At 47.8% G+C, this 19,313-nt stretch overlaps 1 protein-coding gene across 1 annotated transcript in view; it reads left to right on the top strand.

The window, feature by feature from the left end:
* Nucleotides 1-9,973: 9,973 nt before the first annotated feature.
* The window catches only part of LOC133238201 (ectonucleotide pyrophosphatase/phosphodiesterase family member 7-like), a 35,843-nt gene continuing 26,503 nt past the window's right edge, over nucleotides 9,974-19,313 (top strand). Inside the window, exon 1 of the mRNA XM_061401045.1 lies at nucleotides 9,974-10,229. Coding sequence (XP_061257029.1) covers nucleotides 9,977-10,229 — 253 coding nt within the window. The 5' untranslated portion in view covers nucleotides 9,974-9,976. The remainder of the gene's footprint in view (nucleotides 10,230-19,313) is intronic.

Below are 19,313 nucleotides of genomic sequence, written 5' to 3'. Positions count from 1 at the left end.
CCAATGCTGCTGCCATGGCCCAGCTGAGATATGATGTCCTGGGCTAAGACAGTGGCAGCAAAGATGGAGAGAATGGAAAAGTTGAGGTCAAGTTCAGAATCACAGGACTTGCTGATGGTGGGGAGAGGGGGAAAGAGGACAGTGCCTGGGTTACTGCCTGGAACAGCCTATGTGCTATTTAAGGAATGGGAGACACGGCTGGGGCACAGGGCAGGGGGGAGGAAAAGCAAGGGTCTAGCTTCGGTGACTTTGGATGTGTTAAGCGTGAGATGTCGACTATTGACAAGGGGGGAAAAGGCAAGAAAAACATTGGATGCATAAGCTGGTGATTGAAGGAGAAGTGTGAGCTGGAGATGCACCTTTAGGAGTCATCGGCCAAGGAGTGGCAGATAAAGCAATGGAAGTGCATGGACCCACCTAGGAGCAAGTCCAGAGAGAGAAGGAGAGAGTGTCTGGACTAGGCTGTGGGAACAGCCAACAGCTAAGAGGTGATTATGTTGCACAAGCAAAGACGTGATCCGGTGCCATACCCCTCCCTCCCAACCCTGCAACGTGCCAAGATGCGGCTCAGCCTCTGCAGACTTCCAGCGATCCCCCAGGTATCTCTCTTTCTTCTGATACCTTTTCCAAAACCTCCCTTCCATACTTAGTGAAACAGGATTCTCAACATACCTGCCTTCTCCTCCTCCATCCAGCCTAAGCAAAAACTTGAGTATGAGAGGAATAAAGAAGCCTTCAGCATCTGTTCTGCACCACTAATTCCATCAGATTTCTCGTTATTCACGCCTGGCAGTCTAATTTTCTTAGTTAGACTCTCCCAGCACAGTCATCTCCTTAATTATTGACCTTTTCACTCTTCTCGCACCACCCCTTCCTTCGTCTTTGTTCTCAGAAAGTTCTGCTTACACAGTTATCTGCTGGTTCCTCACCTGGGGATAGCAACTGTTTTCTGAGGACAAGTCCTCCCCCCTTCCAATCTCAATCAGACAAGTCAAAGATCTCTGTACATCAGACATTAAGTTCATGCTCGACAGGCCATGCCTCTGGTTTCTTTCCTACCAGCCCATGGGTGAATAGGTTTACATCCTTCTCAGAGATGTCTCACCAAATTTTCATGAGGTTGGAGCTTATAAGGGTGACAGTCGCCCCTGCTCTCTTTCTCCCGCTCAAAACACAGCAGGAGAGAGTGTTACATCATCACATCTGTAGAGCATGTACCTTGTTCTCAGGGCCACATTTTAGGAGAGGTGGACAAACTAACAGGCATTCAGAATATGATTGCCATGATGGAGAAGAAAATCAAAGATACACCAAAGAAGCAATGGTTGAAAGAGTTAGAGATATTAAGTCTAGAGAGAACATGCTGGTGCGGGGGTCAGGAAAATTGCGAGCTACCATTTTTTTTTACAAATAAAATTTTATTGGAACTTAATAGCCATATCCATTTGGTTACATATTGCCTATGGCTGCTTATCATGCTGCAGTGGCAGAACTGAGTAGTTGTGACAGAGATTGTCAGGCCTACAAGGTCTATCTGGGTCATCATAGAAAAGGTTTGCCGACCCCTGCTCTGGAAAGAAAAAGGAATGAGAGAAGGAAGGAGGGAGGGAGGGAGGCAAGAGAGAAGAGACAGAATATGGCTGTATTCCAAACATCTACTGTAAGAAAGAGGAATTTGATTTCTTTAGCATGGCCCAAGATATTATAAAGAAAGCTGAATGCCAAAGAATTGATGCTTTCGAATTGTGGTGCTGGACAGGACACTTGAGAGTCCCTCGGACTGCAAGGAGATCAGACCAGTCAATCTTAAAGGAAATCAACCCTGAATCTTCACTGGAAGGACTGATGCTAAAGCTGAAGCTCCAATACTTTGGCCACCTGATGTGAAGAACTGACTCATTGGGAAAGACCCTGATGCTGGGAAAGACTGAGGACAAAAGGAGAGGAGCAGCAGTGGATGAGACGATGAGAGAGCATTACCGACTCAACGGACATGAGTCTGAGCAAACTCCAGGAGAGAGTGAAGGACAGAGAAGCCTGGTGTGCTATAATCCACGGGGCTGCAAAAAGTTGGGGTGACTTAGTGACTGAAAAACAAGAACAACAACAAAGATTTCAAACAAGGAACAACAGATTCGAAGCTACAGGACAAGAGTTCAGCTTGTCCTTGCTCATAAGGATTAGCTCTCCAGCTGGCAGGACTCCACACCCAAAGGGCTGCCTGGAGCAGTGAAGATGATGTCACTGGGTGTGTCAAGTGGACTAAGGTCCCGCAGAGGCATGCAGGTTTAGCTAGAGATTTTGCTAAAGGAAGCACGCAAGCTGAAGAGGTTTGGAAAGGCAGGGTGAGGTTGGAGAAAGGGCTGTGGCTACAGAGAGCAGAAGGGAGAAATTATGGGGAGGAGGGAGAGTGAGGTGGCCATAGAGTGAGGAACTTTACGAAAAGTGGAGGCTTAACCATGCAATGTAAGACATAATCTCTTTGGGACTTCCCTGGTGGCCCAGTGGTTAAGAATCTGCCTTGCAATGCAGGGGATGAGGGTTTGATCCCTGGTCCAAGAACTAAGATCTCACAGGCCTTAAACCTGCATGCTCTAGAGTCCACAAGGCACAACTATGGCGCCCACATGGTACAATAAAAGATCCCGCATAATGCAGGAAAGATCCCATGTGCTGCAACTAAGGCCTGGCACAGCCAAATTAATTAACTGATTTTTTTTAATGACAATCTTTTCTATGTTCTCCCAAAATCTTCAGTTAAAGGAATATTAATATTTTTTCAATGCTTTTGGGATTGTATTTGTGAATATTTCAAGGAGTGGACGAAATGTGGCATTTGTCTTAAGGAAAGAGCATATTAACCCAAAGAGACCTGGGTCCCTTCCAGCTGAACCAACCCTTGCAGGTAAATCACAGATGCCAAGAGGCCATTCGAATCCTGCCAACCCTGAGGCTGAAGGAGTCTTTGAAAACATGATCTGGCTTAACATTCAGTTCAGTTCAGTTCAGTTCAGTCACTCAGTCGTGTCCAACTCTTTGCAACCCCATGAATCGCAGCACGCCAGGCCTCCCTGTCCATCACCAACTCCCAGAGTTCACTCAGACTCACGTCCATTGAGTCAGTGATGCCATCCAGCCATCTCATCCTCTGTCATCCCCTTCTCCTCCTGCTCCCAATCCCTCCCAGCATCAGAGTCTTTTCCAATGAGTCAACTCTTCGCATGAGGTGGCCAAAGTACTGGAGTTTCAGCTTTAGCATCATTCCTTCCAAAGAAATCCCAGGGCTGATCTCCTTCAGAATGGACTAGTTGGATGTCCTTGCAGTCCAAGGGACTCTCAAGAGTCTTCTCCAACACCACAGTTTAAAAGCATCAATTCTTCGGCGCTCAGCCTTCTTCACAGTCCAACTCTCACATCCACACATGACCACTGGAAAAACCATAGCCTTGACTAGACAGACCTTTGTTGGCAAAGTAATGTCTCTGCTTTTGAATATGCTATCTAGGTTGGTCATAACTGTCCTTCCAGGGAGTAAGCGTCTTTTAATTTCGTGGCTGCAGTCACCATCTGCAGTGATTTTGGAGCCCCCCAAAATAAAGTCTGACACTGTTTCCACTGTTTCCCCATCTATTTCCCATGAAGTGATGGGACTGGATGCCATGATCTTCGGCACTTCAAGAACAACCAACATGAATCTTGCCAAAGTGAAGCCACAGGAATACCTTTTTTGAAAAATTTCCTTCATTTCAGATCCTTCTTTGGAATTTCCAGGGCTCAACAACATGTGAAAGATTCTAGAAAGCAAAATAATTTCTGGGCTTTGGAATTTCCCTGAAGATAGTCCAAACCTGTGAAAATTTCACAGGAATTCACCCCAAACGCATACAATGGACAACACTAAGAGTGAACTGTAAAACTGTAGACTCTGGGGGACTATGATGTGCCAATGCAGGTCCATCAAGTATAACAAATGCACCGCTCGGTGGGGATGTTGGGCGTGGGGAAGGCGGTGCCTTCGTGGAGCAGAGAGCTTATGGGAAATCTCTGTCCCTTCCTCCTGATTTTGCTGGGAGTCTAAAACTGCTCTAAAAATGTTGTCTTCAAAGAAAATTTTCATAAAAGTTTCAAACAAAAAGGACATTGAGGACATAAGTTGGCTCTGAGTTGGATCCTAAGAACTCATAGATCTTCATCAGAAGGGATCTGTGTACCCCACAAGCTCACACCCTCATGGGCTATTTCTATAGCACCCAAAACTTAGTAACTTTGAACCACAACCATTTATTATCTCTTGTGATTCTGTGAGTTGGCTGGGCATTTCCTCTGCTGGTTTCACCGGAGTTCACTTGTAGCTGGAGGTCCAGCTGGGCTGGAAGGTCAATAATGGCCTCACGGATGTGATGGCAGATGGTGCTGCTAGTGGCTGGGAACTTGGTTTTTCTTCATGTGCCCTCTTGTCCTCCAGAGCCCATCTCCACACAGCACCCTGAGCAGGAGAGTCAGGGCTTACTTGGTGCTGCCTGCCGCGAGAGCCAAAATAAGCTAAGCTTGAAGGGTTCTCAAGGCGCAGGACCAAACGTCAGACACCATCAGTTCAGCTGTGTTCTGTTGATCAAAGCAAGTCGTAGGCCAGTGCAGGTTCAAGGAGAGGGAAATAAACTTCATCTCTTAAGGAAGAATTTGCAATCAGAGTGCAAAAAGGCATTTCTGGGGTGTTGCACTCATCTTTGGAAAATACCTAACACACCCACACACTCCTTTATGTGCAACCATCCCTCCAGGTACATCTGTTGCCAGCCAGACCCTGAACTGGACAGTACTCAACGGAAGAAAGAGATGAGAGTGTCCTGCATGCCAGCTCTCCTCTTGCTTGACTTCAGCCCCATCATAAGCAGACCCCATCAGAGTTTACATCCCTTGAGAAGCACTGTAATTGATCTTTGGATCAATCGGTAAGTATTTGAATCTGCAGCAACAGCCTGCCCATAGTAAACAGTTCAGCCCATGCTAAGTTTTTCCCTGCTGCTAAATCAAGCTGAGAGAATCACAGTGAGGTTTTATATTCAAAGAAATGTTCAAAGCCCCAATCATCAACAGGTTTAACAGGATACATCTCCTAATCCTTTCCTTTCATCAGAGATATCTTTTTTTTTTTTTTTTTTTCAGCCTACCACCCTCCCTTCTGTTGAAATTTGCATCTCTTCCTACCATAGTCACATGGCTCTGGTGGGGTTCGCAAGGAGCTGGACACGACTGAAGCAACTTAGCACACATGTTCCACGTTCTTACTTGACTCCACCCTCCCCCACCCCCTCACTTCCCAGCCCCCATGCAGTTGATTGGTCCAGGGTTGGCAATCTGACCCAAACAGGCCAATCAAAGTTCTTCCCTCGGGTTTGTTTTTCCTAGCTGGAACTGGGAAAATGCAGTCATCCTCTGTGATGACAGGAACTATGGAGTGAGACAAAGAGGAACTTCTGTGGCCACACTCCTCACTTTTGGAGAAAGCCAGTCCCAAGCAAGAGGAAACTGAGGTGATATGCAAAGTCAGACACAGAGATGGGGAGAGAGATCTGGGGTGTGAGTCCCTGGAGCCAAGCTGCGACCCTGCCTTTCTACAGAGTGACTTCCACCACCTGGGAAATTACACCCAAAAAGGCCACATGCAGATGCCATGTCTGCAGCCCATTGGCAGTAACTGCTCTAGACCTACACACACCCCAGGCTGAAACTCCCCACAATGACCTTCTTCCCTGCCTTGAGTCACTTCCCCACTCGCCCATGGGTGCTCCCTGGGGATGCGCCCAAATAAGCCACTTGCACTCCCATCCTTGTTTCAGGATCTGCTTTGAGGGAAAACAAGACTAAAGCATGGTCCCTTTTCTTACCTACCCTAGTAAGAGATAGGTTTTTGTCATCTGCAACCAAGAGTTCTGACCATTACCTTCTGCTGGGATGATTCCTAAAATGTGTTTGGAAATTTCCTCATCTACATTCCAGTGACTATGTCATAAATATGTTGTTTTTTTTTTTAAACAAAGTCTAATGGGATTTCAACCAAAGTTTCACAAAATGCACTGTACTTCTGTACAGATTTCCAGTGACTGATATAAATGTCATGCAAAAGAAAGTAAGAGTCAAAGATAGCTCTACTGGGCTGGCAAAGAAGAATCTAGTCCAAGATGGCATGGGTGGGAGATGTTTCCAGAACTGGAGGGCCCTCAAGCCTGCATGAGCCACAGCTGAGTGCTAGAACAGCTTGAAAACGTAGTGGCCAGGATGAGATTTGCCCTCTCCTCCATATTTCATTCTCCACCACATCCAAACTGCTAAGTAAATATTTGCTAAAACAGATGGTGGATTTATACCTTCCAAACCAGAGCTCAACAAAGAGAAAGCAAGATATCAGTCCTGTGACAATAAGCATCACTGTGGCCACCCTTAGAATTCTCTCTAGCCAGCCACCTCCCCCAGTCTCTGCTGATTGCACCAAAGGTTGCACTTTGGGGAAGATTCAGGAGACATGGTGTGTTGTTGCATGACTGCTGGCTGTTTTGTATCTGTTTTCTGTATTTCCAGAATGTTAAGATGTATGTGGATTGTTCCTAAAAAGGCCTAAATGATTAACAAACAATTCTCAAAGGGCCAAACTACTTAATACAAATATTCACATTCCCTCCAAGAATCTACACACCAAAGACTCAAGGTTCTCTTTGAACCAAAGAACATCTGGCCTGGGACAGTCCTGATCCCAGCGTCAACAGCAGCTCTCCTCCAGGCCTGGCTTTCCCAGAGCAGCATACATTGTTCTTTGCCACCAAGGATATCCAGGGACACAAACTAAAGATAATGATGCTTTATTGGCCCTCAGTCATCTGTCCTTTCCATGTGCTGGAAGGAGTGCCAAGTCCAATTTGTCCAAGCACAAAATAGCATCATTGGCATCATTAGATCAGATATGGAAGCTATCAGTGGCAATTTATTATTGTATAAAAAGTAAACAACATTGGCTGAACACTTAACCAGTACTAAGGACCAATGTAAGTGCTTTACCTGCTACATTAACAAGATAAACTAAGTTATACCACAGTAACAAATTATCCCAAAATCTCAGTGGCTTGGCAACAGAGGCTGACCTCTCACATTGCACATCCACCATGGGTTAGCTGGGAACTATGATCTATTTGACCACTCAGAAACCCAGCATGATGGAAATTCTACTGTCTCAACACAAGGCTTCCACAGTTCCTGTGGCAGCAGTTGACAGGGTGAGGCACTCATACACCAATCCTTGAAAGCTTCAGGCTGGAAGTCATACATGTGGTTTCCACTCAAAACACAAGGGCCATGATTACAAGGGGGATGGGGAGTGGCAGGGGTGGGGGTGGGGGCAGGTGGATATTCTATGAGCAGTAAGCATTCATGTCAACATACATCATTTCATCGGCGCCTCATGACTTCAGGAAATATATCACTATTCCTTTTGTACGGAGAAGGGAAGAGAGGCACAGAGAGGTTATAAGATTTTCCCCAAGTGTAAAATGTAAGCCCAGAGCAGAGCTGTGAGCCCAGCCTGCAGGCTGCAAAACACCCTCAACTGCTTCGCTGCACACTCATCACAAAATTCTACAAAATTCCATCCTAGAGCAAAACACCATGGTAATTAATAAGAGAGGCCAAGTTATGCAAATACAGAGTGGAGCTCTCCTGATGCTCCACCTCCTCACCCCAAAAACTCAACCTAAGCAAATACGTGGATCAAAATTCTCAGGCAGTTTCAGGAAGAGGGAAACGGGTCACCTCATCTGGGTCTGATATTCTGCCTGCAGTCCACCCACATCAAGACAAAAACCTGAAAACTTCACCCAAAAACCTGGGCAGACTGTCACCTCCTGTCACTGGAAAGTCCACTGATGACAGCTTTACACAACTCACAGATCCTTCAAAGCAGAAAAGGTAAATGTCATCCGTGTACTTGTAGAAAGCGGCCACAGGCAGGTCTGTTAGGAGACGGTTGTCACATCCAGATGAGCACCCCAAGTTAGATGTTACCAACAGGCTAATTCCTCCCAGCCTGCGAAACCCAAGTCTAGCACCACTTCCTCCCGGGAACCCTTCTCTGTCTGGCTTCCCCAGGCGAGGACCCTCTCCCTGTGCTCCCACATCACCTCCAATGTGCACCTGTGGCAGGATTCCCCTTTATTTGTCTGCCTGTTCCCTGGACTCTGAGCCACACAGGCAAACTCTGCATCTAAGCTTGTGTGTATCAGGCACCTAGCATATATCACGTGCGTTCTCAGTCACTAAGTTGTGTCCGACTCTTTGCGACCCTATGGACTGTGGCCTGCCAGGCTTCTCTGTCCATGGGATTTTCCAGACAAGAATACTGGAGTGGGTTGCCATTTCCTGCTCCAGGGGATCTTCCTGACCCAGGGATTGAGCCCACGTCTTCTGTACCTCCTGCATTGGCAGGCAGATTCCCTATCACTGAGTCACTGGAGAAGCCCGTAGCACAAAGAATGTGCTTGATAAATGTGGGGTGGAGGGATAGATGCTTAAGCCTGTTCACAGCCATTTGTTCCCTTGGGGAATTTTATATTCCTGTGTGCACCAAACATGTAGCCAAGTATTAAAACGACAGCCACAGCCTCACTTCTGCTGGGTGGCCTTGGAGAGGTTCTACAGCCTCTCTGAGCTGCTTATTCAGCTACAAAGTAAAAACTGCCTCTTAGATATGTTGTAAAAATTAAATTGAAAGTGGGGAGTATTCAAACAAAAGCTCATATGCAAATGTTCACAGCAACACTATTCACAACAGCCAAAGCATGGAAGCAAGCCAAATGCCCATCAGCTGGTGAATGGCTGTGGAACATCCATACAGTGGAATATTATTTCGCCTTAAAATGGAGTGAAGTACTGACACATGCCACGGCACCACTAAAGAACCTTGAAAACATGGTGCTCGGCAAAAGAAGCCAGACACAGAAGCTCAGATGCTATACGACTCCACTTATATGAAACGCCCAGAATAAGTCAATCCAAACAGACAGGACTTCCCTGCTGGCCCAGTGGTTAAGACTCTCAGCTCCCAATGCAGGGGGCCCAGGTTCGATCCCTGGTCAGGGAACTAGATCCCACATGCTGCAACTAAGACCTGGTGCAGCCAAATAAATGAATAAATATTAAAAAAAAAAAATCCAAACAGACAGAAAGCAGATTAGTGATTGCTGGGGACTAGGGGAAGGGAGGAATGAGAAGAGACTGCGAACGTGCATGGGTGAAAACAGCCTGAAGCCAGAGAGCGGTGAATGTGAATGTACTAAATGTCAGCCCTGCGAATGTACTAAATGTCGCTGAGACTGTCCGCTTTCAAGTGATTAAAATGGTAAATTTTATCTTATGTGTATTGGACCACAGTGATTTTTTTTTAATTCTTATGGGGAATGTTCAACTTAATAACCTTTCTAGAATTTCAAAAAAAATTAAATGGGATAGAATAGATGATGTATGTACAGTTCCCAGACCTCATGAGCATGCAATCCAAAGTGGCTGTTTTCATAACGAACAGTAATTTGTTCTCCCTATAAAAACAGGCTATATCGAGTAAAGGAAAGCACCAACCTAATTTGTTCTCCAAATGTTCACAACAGTGGAATTTGTACGAGTCCAAAACATTTCACGTGGTTTGCCTTTTTATATCATAGTAAGATGCACATAATCCTGAGCATGTTTTCACCATTTTAGAGTGCACAGGGCCGCAGCATTAAGCGCATCAGTGTTGCACCACCACCACCCGCCTCCAGAGCTCTCCCATCATGTCAGACGTGTGCCATCTCATTAGGCTCCAGGTGTTCTGGTCCACAATAGAGCTGAGGCAGAATTATCAACGTGGACTTTGCTCAACCGCAGATAAAACAAGGGAGAAAACGGGAGCAGGCTGTGACCCCAGCAGTGAGAGCGTGGGAGGCGCTGAGACATGACAGGGCCCCGGGCCCTCGCGCTGCTGCTGCTGCCCGTCCTGCTGGGCTGGGCCGGTGGCCACCCCGTCCCCGGGACGAAGAGCTTCCGCAAGCTGCTGCTCATCTCCTTCGACGGCTTCCGCTGGGACTATGACCAGGACGTGGACACCCCCAACATGGACCGTCTGGCCCAGGAGGGCGTCAAGGCCAAGTACCTCACGCCACCCTTCGTGACCATGACCTCCCCATCCCACTTCACCACCATCTCGGGTAAGCTCTGCCCCGCAGCCAGGCCACTGTGCCAGCAGAAGCCTGGCGTCCACCGTTCCCTGAAACAGAGAGCTGCTTCTCTGGCACCTCTGGGGAGACTGAGGCAGCCCACACGACCTGGGATCACTTCCCTGGAAGAAGTGCTAGCTTAAGCATGCTCGGGCATGCACAGGGTTGTCTCTAGAACCCATGGCCTGCAGACAGGATGGGGGCCACAGCGGCAGCCTCCAAAGGCATCTCTCCGATGCCCTAGGCCCACCCTACCCTCCACCCTGCCTTTCATATCATGGCCGGTGATCTTGTATACAGTAAATCATTAAAAGGTTTTTATTGAGAATAATAAAATATTAAAGCCTAAAGTAATCAGTTAGATCAGGTAGCTCCCCTGCTTAATGCTGGTGCACTGGAGGGACATGTACGATCTTTGAAGAGAAGTTAAATCTTGTCTTTCAATGACCCAGAAGGTCCCCACAGCCTGGCCCCTGACCCACTCACTCTGAGCCTCTCTCATCTCTCTTCCTCTCACAAGCTTCCCTCCAGATCACAAAAGCCCCCTGCACATGCCTCCAACCAGCCCCCACTTGCCTCGGGGTCTTGCCCAAGCTGGCCCCTCCAGCTCACCTGGAGCATGCGGGTCACTGGGAGAGACAGACATCAGAGAAGTAAACACATGAATAGATGTCACTGCAAGCCAGAGAGGCACCAAGACGGAAGAGGACAGCCTCTCTGGGAGAAGACAGCAAGGGCAAATGGACTGGAAATCAGAGAGACAGGGAAGGGCTCCTGGAGGAAGACGGCAGTTGAGCTGCCAGTGAAGGAGAGGTTGGACTTTTCTGGTTGTCCGGTGGTTAAGACTCAATGCTCCCAATGCAAAAGGCCTGGCTTTGATCCCTCGTCAGGGAACTAGATCCCACGTGCTGCGACCAAGAGTTTGTATGCCGCAATTAAAGATCCCGCATACTGCAAGGAAGATCAAAGATCCCGCGTGCTTCCCTGGTGGCTCAGTGGTAAAAAGTTTGCTGGCCAATGCAGGAGACAGGGGTTCAATTCTGGGTCCAGGAAGATTCCCCCAGGCCGCAGAGCAACTAAGCCCGTGCACCACAACTACTGAGCCTGTGCTCTAGAGTCAGGGGGCCGCAACTCCTGAGCCCACGTGCAGCAACTACCGAAGCCCGTGTGCTCTAGAGCCCATGCGCCACGGCAAGGAAAGCCACCACAATGAGAAGCCTGCGTAGCAATGAAGACTCACCACAGCCAAACATAAGTAAATAAAAAGAAAGAGACCTCGGGAGTCCAGAGGAAGGAAAAGTGTTCCAGGCAGAGGGAACAGCATGTACAAGGTCTCTGTGACAAGAAGGAACGTGATGGATCCAGAATGCCAGTTGCCACTAAGCAAAGAGATTCCAGTCTAAACGAGAGGCAGAGGAGGAGGCAGTCCGGATGCGAAGGGCTCCCCTGTAATTAGACTAACAGTGGCTTCCGTTTCAAATTGAGCCTGATGTCAGGCTCTGTGCCACAGGCTTTGCCTTGGGTATCTCCAGGACAACACTGCAAGCAAGTGTTGTCCCCGATCCACAGGTGAGAAAACAACAACTCCACAAGGCTGAGTAAAACTGACCAGCCACTTGGTCAGAAAGTGGGAAGGGAGAAGCCAGACTAGGAACCAGGGTGGCCCTGGACACACAGAACTGGTTCTGCTCGTTCTGAACTGGGAATCGGCAGACCCCTCTCGCTGGGCAGGGAGGGGTGCTAGTAATGTGACCTCAACACACACACACCCAGAGAACCACTTGCTGGGGTCCAAGCGCAGCTCTGGGAACCTCTGACATGATGGGCAAACTGCTGGTGCCTTTTGGCTGGGACTTCCACCCAACTCTCAAAGGGACCCTTGAATCAGAAACTCGAAAAATAAAGCTGAGCAACCACTCAGAGGGAGATTTGCTGAGACGGATTTTACTACATGTAAACTCTTCCAAACACAAGTCATTTGGGAACCATTAGCACCAGGAAGCAGGAACAAAAGAGCACTTTTCTCTACTCCCCAGCGGCATTAACTTCATAACACTTAAAGATCTCCCGTGGGCAGATTCTGGGTCCTTGAGCGCTGAGAATACAAGGGGCACAAAATATTGTAAGGCATGCTCACCTTTTACTGATCCCAAGAAGGCTTTTGATGAGATGATACACAAGGTGAGAGCAAATTTTTTTAAATTACAAAATCACCCCAACACTACTGCCAGCAGGAAATGGAAGCCTTACAGCTTCAATGGAGGGTAATTCAGCAGCATCTCATACATTACAAACACACACACTTTCTTATTTGGCAGTTCCACTTCTAGGACTCTATCCTACCATTATAATTTGCTTGGTGGAAAATGATACACATACAAAGTTATTTATTACATTAGTTTGCAACAGTGAAAGAAAATAGAAACAACCTATCCATCAGAGGGGAGTAGCTAAATAAAATACTGGACATGCATAGAATGGCATACTCTGTCACCTTTAAAAGAAAAACTGAGAGGGGTTTCCCCAGCAGTCCAGTGGTTGGGACTCTGTACTTCCACTGCAAGGGGCACAGGTTCAATCCCTGGTCGGGGAACTAAGTATCCCACAGGCTGTGCAGCACAGCCAAAAATACTTTTCTTTTAATTTTTTTTTTTAACTAAGAAGAACTGAGGAAGCTTTTTGTGTCTGGTAGGAAGTTATCTCCAAGAAGGATTAAGTGACAAAAGCAAGATGCAAAGAATATGTGTAGCATGCGTATTTGTGCACATACGTGTGGGTATATGTGCATATAGTTGCTTATAGATGCACAGAGAACCTCTAAAGAAATAAACAAGGAATTGGTATCACTGATTCCTCCAGGAAGGGGATAGAGTGGAAGGGAGACTTTGGATTGTACATTCTGTGTACCTTTTAGATCTTGGACCATGTGTATGTATTGCCTATAAAGTACTATAGATCTATAAAGTGCCTATATACATAAATTCACCACTTTATAGAAAAAAGCATGTTCTTCTATCCTTCTTATTTATAACCAACCTGCCATTTATTGAGGTGGTGAACAAGTCACTGCCTTAAAACAGGTTTTGCAGCCTCAGCACTGTTGGCGTTTGTGACCAGACAGTCCTCTGTGGTAGGGACTGTCCTGTGCAGTGTGGGATGTCGGGCAGATCCCTGGTCTCCATCATCTAGGTGCCAGGAGTGTCTCTTCCTCACATTGTGACAACCAAGAATGTCTCAGACATTGCCCAGCACCCCCGGGGGACAAACTGGCCCTCAGCTGAAACCCCTGTTTTAAGTGACTGAACCACAACCTGGCTTACAAAAATGCTCAGGAAGTACCACAGTCACCATATCCTTCAATTCTCATAGCAGTGATAAAAAGTCAGAACAGGTGAGATATCCGAGGCCCATGAACATACAAATCTTTCCTGAGGTCCCACAGCAGACCTTCTGCTGAGGGGCAAAGCAGGACTTGAACTCAGCCCTGGATGGTCCCAGACACTTTAGCATGGTCTCCCTACCTTTAGCATGCCTACAGCCATTTGGTGTTCTTCCTTCTAATTAAGTAGTCATCCCAAACACCTTTGAATGTTGCACATCCTCAGAGCTCCCAGGCAGCAGGGAGACATCCTGAATATGTTGTGTTAACGACACAGAGGCCACCCTGGACCCAGCAAAAGCACCAGCATCTGTCTTCGTGAGCTGGGCTCAAGCCGACCTCTGTCTGACTCCTACGTGGAAAAGGATCATCCGTAATAGAAAAAAATAATGGATAAAAATTGGTGTTGCCAGCACCCAAAGACCTCTTCAGATTCCAGGGGGTAGGCCTGACACAAAGTATGATTAAAGGGGCTCTCTGGGCCCAACGACTAATTAACTGGAGTTCTTATGAACACCTCAGGGCCAGTTAAGTCAGGAGAAGGGTGAGGAGACAACGCTGCTGTCCTGCTGCTCAGCTCAGCTGCACCGGCAGCTGCTCCCACAGGAGCTCACGGAGCCCAAAAAGGCAAGCAACCACTCCTTCAAGCTTCCCAGACAGAGGCCAGGAGATTAGGGACCAGGCAGTCCCAGGCAAGGAGCACGCAGCAGGGAAAGGCCGTGGCCCAGGCCTGAGACGTAGCTGACTTGCCTGATGAGGTCAGAACTCTGAGCAGCAGGGCCTTCTTGTGCCTGGGGGCTGTCAGGTGTGTGGTATCTGGGCCCTCATCCCAGGCCTAGGATCCCTCATCAGTTGTCCTGATGCTGGTGAAGAAAGTCTTCCTGGAGTTTGTTAGGACTGTATTCATCCTATCAACTAACGAATACTGTTGGAGCATCCCTGTGGAGCCGGGCAGGGCAGAAGATGGCCAGCTTCCCACTAACGTGTCTCCAGAGTCTGGCCCTCTTTGCAGGGCTTGACCCACAGTCCCAGGCTCCTGCCCACTCTGCTCCCAAACTCCACACATCTTTTGGGAGGTTTCGCTTCCTTCTCGCTGGAACTCCACCAGAGTCAAGGACAAGGAGCCCCTTCCTTGGCGATCCTTCTGCCTCTGGGCTTCCTTTCTCAGGGAATCAAACAGGAGAGATTTGTTCTTACTCCCGTGTGTGTCCCCCTGAAGCCTTTTTCTACACCCCAACTCCTCCATGGCTCCCAAAAGAGGCTTAGTATGTAAACCCCAAAGCCAAAAGGAGTCTCTGATTTCTCCACTTTCCCCCATGGGATCCTTTCCTCGGGAAATGAAAACAGAAATCCTGACTGCTTGAATGATGGAAAGACTAAAGGAGAGAAGTTTGTTTTTGTTTTTTTTAATATTTATTTGACTGCGTCGGGTCTCAGTTGCAGCATGTGGGATCTTTGACACTGCGGCATGCAGGATCTTTTGTGGCAGCATGCAAACTCTTGGATGCGGCATGTGGGACCTAGTTTCCTAACCAGGGATTGAACTCAGGCCCCTTGAGCTGGGAGCATGGAGCCTTAGCCACTGGACCACCAGGCAAGCCCCAGGAGAGAGGATTTTAAAAACAAAGCTGGCTATTAATTTAAAATATCCCACTTCATCATCATTCCATGTCAGAAGATCTTTGCATCCTTACAAAGCATGTGTTTTGCCGCCAGCACTGCCTGCAAGTGGGACTTCTGGGCAGGATGGAGGCTCCTAGGACCTGGGTAATGTTCTCCCTCCAGCCCCGCAGGGCCGGGCACTGGGCAGGGCTGCATGTTGATCAAGCTGCTTCCCTCTCTCATCGGAAGGGCTGTTACTTCCTCCAAGGTAGTTTTGTTCTTCCCACCTGGTTCCACCCTGCTCCTTTCATCATCCCCCACCTCCTTGAACACATACACACACACACACACACACACCCAGGGGTCTTGGCCACAGCACCTGACTGTTCCTTTAAATGGAATGGCACATTCGTTTTCTATGGCTGCATAACAGCCACACAAATTTAGCAGCTTAGGACAACACCCATTTATTCTCTCTCAGGCCCCATGGTCAGGACTCTGAGCATGGCTGACTTTAGTCCTCTGCTCAGAATCTCACGAGGCTGCAGTCAAGGTGCCGGCTGGGGTGGTCTCATCTGAGGCTCTGGGTCCTCTCCCAAGGTTATGTAATCATTAGAAGACTTCCTTTCCCCGCAGCTGCAGAACCCAGGCAGCTTGCTCCTTCAAGGCCAGTAGGAGAGGATCTCCTCCGGACTCTCTGCTAAGAGCGCACCTGCTGAGGTCAGGCCCAGCAAGGATAATCACCTCTAGATTAACTCAGAGTCAACTGGTTAGCGCCCTTAGTTATCTCTGCAAAATCTCTTCAACTTTTCCATGTCCACTGGTTAGAAGCCAGGCACAGGTCCCACCCATGAGCAAGGGAAGGGAATTCTACAAACGTGTATATCCGGAGCATCAATCCTGAGGCCATCTTAATTCTGCCTATCATGAGTAGGTCATGGTTGGGGCTCAGACAACCAGGGGGGAGCATCGGTCTTTGTGGAAAGGTGACAGGTAATAGGGGATGGTGCCCCAGCATGGAGCCCCAGAAAGCCCCAGAATTACGGTCTAATCCCTAATGCCAAAGGGCACACTGACTGACCATGGAGGCTGGACTACCCCACATCACAGTCTCCACATCCATAGGAGACCCCCTCTGTTGCTTAAACAAAGCTGATGATAACGATGATGATTCTGAAGAAGGAGAAGGAGGAAGACTGCTAATTTGAAAGTACATATACTAATCTCCTAGGGCCGTCATAACAAAGCACCACTAAAGCACCATGGGGCTTAAAACAACAGAAATTCATTGTTTCATGGCTCTAGAAGCCAGAAGTTTGAAATCAAGGAGTCAGTAGAACAATAAAGCTATGGTTTTTTTCCAGTAGTCTTGTACATATATGAGAGTTGGACCATAAAGAAGACTGAGAGCCAAAGAATTGATGCTTTCAAACTATGGTGCTGGAGAAGACTCTTGAGAGTCCCTTGGTCTGCTAGGAGATCAAACCAGTCCATCCTAAAGGAAATCAACCCTGGATATTGATTGGAAGGACTGATGCTGAGCTGAAGCTCTAATATTTTGGCCACCTGATGCAAAGAGCCAACTCACTGGGGATGACCCTGATGCTGGGAAAGGTTGAAGGCAAAAACAGAAGGGGGACGGTAGAGGATGAGGTGGTTAGATATAGCATCACCAACTCAATGAACATGAATTTGAGCAAACTGGGTGATAGTGAAGGATAGGCATGCTGTAGCCCATAGGGTTGCAAAGAGTCAGACACAACTTAGCAACCAAACAATGAACAAGAGCGATACTCTCTGAAAGCTGTAGGAATCCTTTGTCTCCTCCAAGCTTCTCGTGGTTTGCCCATGATCTTTGGCATTCCTTGACTTGTAGGTACACCCCTCCAGTCCTCTGTCCAGCCCGTGGAGTTCTTCCTATGTCTCTGTCTTCACGTGGCTGTCTTATTAGGACATCAGTCACTTGGATTAGGGGCACACCTTCCTCTCTAATAACCTCACCTCTGCAATGACCGTTTCCAAATAAGGTCATATTCTGAAGCTCTGGGGTTTAGGACCCCAAAATATCTTTTTTGGGGAGCACAGTTCAAACCCATATTCCCAAGACTGACTACCCTTGCACCAGTTTGCTTCTCAGAACCAATCTCTGTGGCCAGGGGAATGGAATGATGCTAATCACGTGCCCACACCCAGGTCAGGATGGGGAATGGCAAGCCTGACACAAACCATGTCACCAATGGGGGACTAATGGGTCCCAGGTGGAAAGTCATGGACTGTCACCAGAGGGAGAAGCAACAGAAGTAGGACTAGCATGAACCTCAGGGATCTACCACCCAGCCTGGGCCCCATGGTGTGGGGATGTGGGGGTGCACTCAGTGAGCCAAGACCGAGTCCCAAGAAATCCCAACTCCGTCCATGGGTCTGTCCACAGGGCAGGAGTGCCCAGTGGATTCAGTGACCACACCTCCCAGCTGTCCCTCTGTGTCCCTGAACTCTGTCATAGTTTCCCTCAGACCTTGCTGTAATGAAAAGCCATTCTCTGGGGGCGAGCAGCTCATTCCGCTAGTTTAAATCACACAATTCCCTCTCTCTCCTCCAGAAGCCTGTACTTACTGCTCTATCACTGGTAATGACAATGAACATTTTCTGCAATCTCAGTTTTTATTGCAAAGTGATTGAGGACCAGCAAGATTAAGTTATGCTGCTGAAACTAAGGAAATCCCGCCAAGCAAATAGTGGGTGGATAGGAAGTCTTATGGCAGCATGTACTTCCTCCCCCAAGGAACTGACTGAAAATAAGAAGCTAACACCACCACATTTCAGATGAAAGCCACAATACTGTAATCTGACAATTTTAGATCTAGTCAAATGGATACGGCCCGGGGGCGAAAGAAGATGCTCTATAATGAGATGAAAGTGAAAAAGTGAAAGTGTTAGTCTCTCAGTCATGTACAACTCTTGTGACCCCATAGACATTAGCCTGCCAGACTCTATTCCCTCCTCCAGGGGATCTTCCTGACCCAAGGACTGCACCCAGGTCACCTGCATTGCAGGCAGATTCTTTACCGTCTGAACCACCAGGGAATGAAGGTCTAAAATAAAGCAAGTGAGGTCCTCACAGTCCCACATTTCCTCTTTTCTTGAAACGACACTTGACAGCATTCTCAGGGCCTCTGGCGGCCAGAATAAAAAGTCTATCTCAGTTCCAGAACCACCAGGGCAACCCCAAAACTGGAGCAACCACTTACAGCTTTGTCAATTCTGGGCTGCACAATTTTGAGGGGGTTGTTTTCATTAATATCATATGGATGGTGCCCCCTGGAGGTGTGCAGGGCACCACTTGCACAAATGAGCAATCACAGTCTATCCCAAAATCAACCTATGAGTAAATATTCCTCATTGATACTGCAGTCAATCATGAGTCCATCTCTCCTTCATGAGACAAAGCAAAAAATTGTGGCCAAAGGCACCTGGATGATTTCTTTTTTTTTTTTGGTGTGCCAAATCTTTGCTGAGGCATGTAGTTCTCTGCACAGGGATCGAACCCAGGCCCCCTGCATTGGTAGTGCAGAATCTTAACCATTGGATCACCAGGAAAGCCCCCGCTTGGATGATCTTTAAGACTGGATCAGGGTTTCTCATTGTCCTGCTATTGATATGTGAGGCTAGGTCATTGTTTGTCTTGGGGCGTGGCCTGTCCTGTGCACTGTAGAGGGTGTAGCAGCATCCCTGGCTTCTACTCACTAGACCAGCAGCATCCCTCTCCTAGTGCCTGATGTTCCTTAGGAGGTAAAACCACCCCCTAATTAAGAACCCCTGAACTAGAAGTGTAATATGCAAATCACATGTAAATCAGAGACCCAAAGGTCATGTACATGACACTGTAGCCAGTGGACAAAAAAGACTGAATGAAAGAGGTGGGAGAGGTAGGGAAAGAGAAAGGAAATCAAATTCCTGCTGCCGATAACAACACAAGCCCAGCGGATGTTGTTGGAAACCCAGTCAGATGATGCCATAAACCTTGACCAGCTCCCATCCTGCTCCCCCGGAAACAACACTCTGACAAAAATGTCCTGAAAGCCAACAAAACCCAC

This window comes from Bos javanicus, chromosome 25 (genome assembly GCF_032452875.1).
Source record: "Bos javanicus breed banteng chromosome 25, ARS-OSU_banteng_1.0, whole genome shotgun sequence".
NCBI classification, from domain to species: Eukaryota; Metazoa; Chordata; class Mammalia; order Artiodactyla; family Bovidae; genus Bos; species Bos javanicus.
Note: the sequence above shows the minus strand (reverse complement) of the source record. Positions and strands in the feature narration are given on the sequence as shown.